General features: G+C 37.5%; 1 protein-coding gene across 1 annotated transcript in view; it reads right to left on the bottom strand.

The window, feature by feature from the left end:
* LOC137644832 (N-acetylated-alpha-linked acidic dipeptidase 2-like) overlaps positions 1-4321 on the bottom strand; it is a 30793-nt gene extending 26472 nt beyond the window's left edge. The window contains exons 1-2 of the mRNA XM_068377720.1: positions 4185-4321; positions 126-250 (exon numbers count right to left, since the gene is read on the bottom strand). Of these exons, the coding sequence (XP_068233821.1) occupies positions 126-250 (125 nt within the window). The 5' untranslated portion in view covers positions 4185-4321. The remainder of the gene's footprint in view (positions 1-125; positions 251-4184) is intronic.
* Between the last annotated feature and the right edge of the window lie 670 nt (positions 4322-4991).

Genomic DNA, 4991 nt, shown 5'->3' on the forward strand with positions numbered 1-4991 from the left:
ATAGGCGGAGAAGATGATGATGAGGGTCAATCACTGGTCATTTCGGTTGCGAGCCAACAGAGGTACGACATATAAGTTAAGCTTAGGAATCTGAGAGAATATTCAACGAAGACTTTGATACTTACGCAATTTTCTTGTGATCTTCTTCCGAGATGGTGGTTGTGCCAAAGTGACCAATTAGGCCTCCTACCAGTAGGCCTAGGCAGGCACTTACTAATACCGTGAACGCACTTTCCTTTTTATCGAACATCTGGAAGTGTTGAAAAGAGATTATTATAATTGTCATCTAAGTGGAATTAATGTTATTCGAAAATTTTATAATTATCGCGCATCTGACATCACGAAATGAAAATATAGACAATTCTCGAGCATTTGGAAGTAAGAAATGAAAATGTTATTTACCAAACTTTATAACCCTAAATACAAATTTCAACATTTGGTACTAAAATATTCTATAAAGATTATCAGCAGTTTTGAACTATCAAATGATACAACGGAATCTTGTGACAAAAATGTTGAAAACTGTTACAAAATAAAAATTGACATTGTTTGAATATTAGAATTTGATCATACTGGATTGCAAGTAAGATTGGTGAAGTGACCTGAGTTTATCCACACTCCAGAAAAAAAAAATATTCTCATTACTACCTAAGCTACAACCCTAGTTGGAAAAGTAAGATTTTAAGCCCAAGGGTTCCAACAGAGAAAAATACCCCAGTGAGGAAAGGGACTAATGAAATAAATAAACGATATGAAAAATAATTAACGATTAATAAAATATTTAAAAAACAATAATAACATCAAAACAGATATTTCATATAAAAACTATAGAAAGATTATGTCAGCCTGATCAACATAAAAACATTTACTGCAAGTTTCAACTTTTGAAGTTCTATGGATTCAATTACCGGATTAGGAAGATCATTCCACAACTTGGTCACAGCTGGAATAAAACTTCTAGAATACAGTGTAGTATTGAGTCAGTTACTACATCCCAGATTGAAAACAAGTTAATGATCATCAGAGGAACTGACTCTTTAATAATTCTCTAATAATTGTAAGATACACTGCAGAAGCTGCACAGATTCCAGGCGAAATAAGTCCCGCCCACTGATGACGTCATAGCCAATCATGTCTCCGAAGCCTCACATCCTGATGACGTCATAGCCAATAGTGTCTCCCAAGCCCCACCCACTAATGACGTCATAGCCAAATATATCTCCCAAGCCGAACCCCCTGATGACGTCATAGTCAATTATGATGTCTCTGGCGAGTCGTAAACTTTTGCGAAATATTTCCAATATATTATTCTTTTTTTATTTTTCCAAAACGACCTTTGTGGAGAGGGGGTGACCCCCAAAAGTGATTGCCATGAGGTTACTGTCCCCATACATTTTTCCATTCTGGTTATGAGTCACCATATACGAAAAAGACCTGGTATCCTATTGCATTTCCAGTGTCAATGTAGGCACAGAGGAATTTAACGGAACAGGATGCAAGGATTTGTCTCAGTCAGCAGTCTCACCAATGGATTGAGAATTCTACAGGTTAGTGGACAGAAGACTCGCTTAAACCTAACCTAACCTAACCTTTAATCTTTACTGCACAGAGTTCCCGTTTTCTTTTCTAGACAGAGCTTCGCTTTATCTTCACTGGACAGCAGGTTCACTTTCATTATTATTATTATTATTATTATTATTATTATTTGCTAAGCTACAGCCCTAGTTGGAAAAGCAGTATGCTATAAGCCCAGGCGCTCCAACAGGGAAAATAGCGCAGTGAGGAAAGGAAACAAGGAAAACAAGAATATTTTAAGAACAGTAACATTAAAATATTTCCTATATAAACTATAAAAACGTTAACAAAACAAGAGAAAGAGATAGAATAGTGTGTCCCCGAGTGTATCCTCAAGCAAGAGAACTTTAACCCAAGACAGTGGAAGACCATAGTGCAGAAGCTATGGAACTACCCAAGACTAGAGAACAATAGGTTGATTTTGGAGCGTCCTTCTCCTAAAGAGCCTCTCCTACCCCTACCAAGAGGAAAATAGCCACTGAACAATTACAGTGCTGTAGTTAACCCCTTGAGAGAATTGTTTGGTAATCTTAGTGATGTCACTGTATGAGGATAGAAGAGAATGTGAAGAGAATAGGCCAGACTATTCAGTGTGTGTGTGTAGACAAAGGGAAAGTGAACCGTAACCAGAGAGAAGGATCCAATGTAGTAATGTCTGGCCAGTCAAAAGACCTCATAACTCTCTAGCGGTAGTATCTTAACGGGTGGCTGGTGCAACCTCTAAATATCCTCCCTTGTCGTATATTGGTTTATATAGGAAATATCTATTTCAAAGTTGTTGCTGTTCTTAAAGTATTTTATTTTTCCTTATTTGCTTCCCCCACTGGGCTATTTTCCCTGTTGGGGTTTCTGGGCTTAAAGCATCCTGCTTTTCCAACTAGTTGTAGCTTAGCAAGTAACAATAATAATAATAATTCTTCAGCAGTGCTTAAGGGTGAAAAATAACATGATAATGAAATAGAGAGGACGTTTCTGGGTAACGTATTCTCATGTGCCGCTTAGAATTGAAACCAGGCAGTACCTTCCCTGGGGTGGAATAATTTTAAAAAGCGTGATACACGATGTACGATAATCTCTAGAATCCGTTATCGAAGGTGAATTCCTTGAGCATCCTGCTAATTCAAAATGACAAAATAAATGGTGGCAGCCATCTTTATTTTGAGATAGATAGGTGTGTCACCACATACACACACAAACACAAACACACGCACACAAGAAACAAGAAAACAAGGCTATTAAATTTCTCATTCCTGATCTAGATATTAATCTTTGGCACCGTCGTTCAATTAGTTTATTGTGCATGTTGCATAAGATTTTTCATAATTCTGAACATCATTTACATTCAGATCTTCCTGGACGGTTCCATCCTGTTCGGAATACTAGGCAGGCAGTTAATTCTAATAGTCAGGCCTTCTCCATCATGAGGCTCAATACTAATACTACACAGTACCCTAGAAGTTTATTCCAGCTATGACCATGTTGTGGAATGATCTTCCTAATCGGGTAGTTGAATCGGTAGAGCTTCTAAAGTTAAAACTTGCAGCAAATGCTTTCATATTGAACAGGCTGACATGTTTATCTATTTTCTTGTTTCCTTTCCTCGCTGGGCTATTTTCCCTCTTGGATCTAGCTTTTCCAATTAAGATTGTAGCTTGGCTAGTAATAATAATAATACCACAGACAAAATTTATGACTGCTAGAGTTGGGATAACAGAAGCAATAAATAAATTCCAAATCTTGTTTCCACAACGAGAGTATGACGGTGTTGCCATATTAATGATCCTAAATAAGCTATTGAAATTTGCTGTGAAATAAGAGAACTGAAAACGAAACATTTGGAATTAACAGTTTGTACCTAACTGTACAGACTGAGAGAGAGAGAGAGAGAGAGAGAGAGAGAGAGAGAGAGAGAGAGAGAGAGAGAGAGAGAGAGAGAAAGCTGAGCTAAGCAAAGAAGTTTCCATTACCAGGAAAAGAATACTTGAACCTGTTACTTAAGAGATGCGTACCAAGTCTAGCATATTATTATTATTATTATTATTATTATTATTATTATTAGCTAAGCTACAGCCCTAGTTGGAAAAGCAGCATGCTATAAACCCAAGGGCTCCAACAGGCGAAAAAAGTTGATAACTTCCTGTCGTTATCTCTGCTATATCGAAGATAGCAAGAACTAGAGGAGCACTCAGTAGAGCACAGACCTCCACCACGGCAGCTTGTATCTCGACCTTGACCTTTGACCTTAACATATATTCATTGGCGTGGATTTTCACACACTCAAATATGAACCAAGTTTGAAGTCTCTGTGACAACGATGTCCAAACTTATGGCTGATTACGTGAATTGGACATTTTGCTTGACCGTGACCTTGACCTTTGACATTGACCTTCCAAAATTTAATAATTTTCAGCTTTTTATTTAACAGTTAACCCCTGCAAGTTACATTACTCAACGATTAAAATTGTAGCCAGGAAGCAGTTCATAAACAAACACAAACATAGAGGGTAAAACTTAACCTCCTTCCAACTTCGTTGGCGGAGGTAATAATAATAATAATAATAATAATACAAAACAGTTGATCGAGGAAATTTAAAACATTTAATACTTACTATAAATTGACACTAGTACTTCACTCCAGCCACCAGTTCAGAGCATAACAGCCTGAATTCACCAACACTTCCTGATAAAGGCCTGAATTTACCAACACCTAAGAAACCTCATCGAGTACTGATGTACCAAAGACTGGTCCACACCGCTCTGAGCTGGCACGGGGTATGTTGAGTACTACCGGCAGAGCAATGGGTCTAGTTAGTGTTAACACCATGATTTTGCAATGGCAATCGATAGCCGTTGTAAAGATATTATCGTTAAATACTAATATTGATAGATAAGACAGTACAGTGCTTAAGAACTGTATAAGTGGTGTGTTTAAAATATTCAGGGATCGGTAAACTGTTCGCCGGAGTGAGGATATGGCGGTAAACCGGCATCTGCTGTAGACCGCTGGATCGAGAGAAAAAGTTTTGTTGCTGTTGACGAGGTTTGCTTATAATTTCCCATATTTAATTTAATATATTTTATACTTTATGAAATTTGGTTACTGCGTGAATCTATAATGGAAATAGATAAGATGGACCAGGAGGTTTTAAAGAATATATTATATCTATTGTAGACCTATATACTTTGTCACCATGGGCCTATTTCAAAAGTTATGGAAAACGAGAGAGAGAGAGAGAGAGAGAGAGAGAGAGAGAGAGAGAGAGAGAGGAGTACAACTTAGAAATCCTTCCGTTATATAATTTCGGCATGATCAAGGTCTTTATATGTAGGCTACATATATAGACCTTGGGAATGATGATGTATTGTACTCTGAAGTAGTGCTCTCTCTCTCTCTCTCTCTCTCTCTCTCTCTCTCT

This window comes from Palaemon carinicauda, chromosome 8 (assembly GCF_036898095.1).
Source record: "Palaemon carinicauda isolate YSFRI2023 chromosome 8, ASM3689809v2, whole genome shotgun sequence".
NCBI classification, from domain to species: Eukaryota; Metazoa; Arthropoda; class Malacostraca; order Decapoda; family Palaemonidae; genus Palaemon; species Palaemon carinicauda.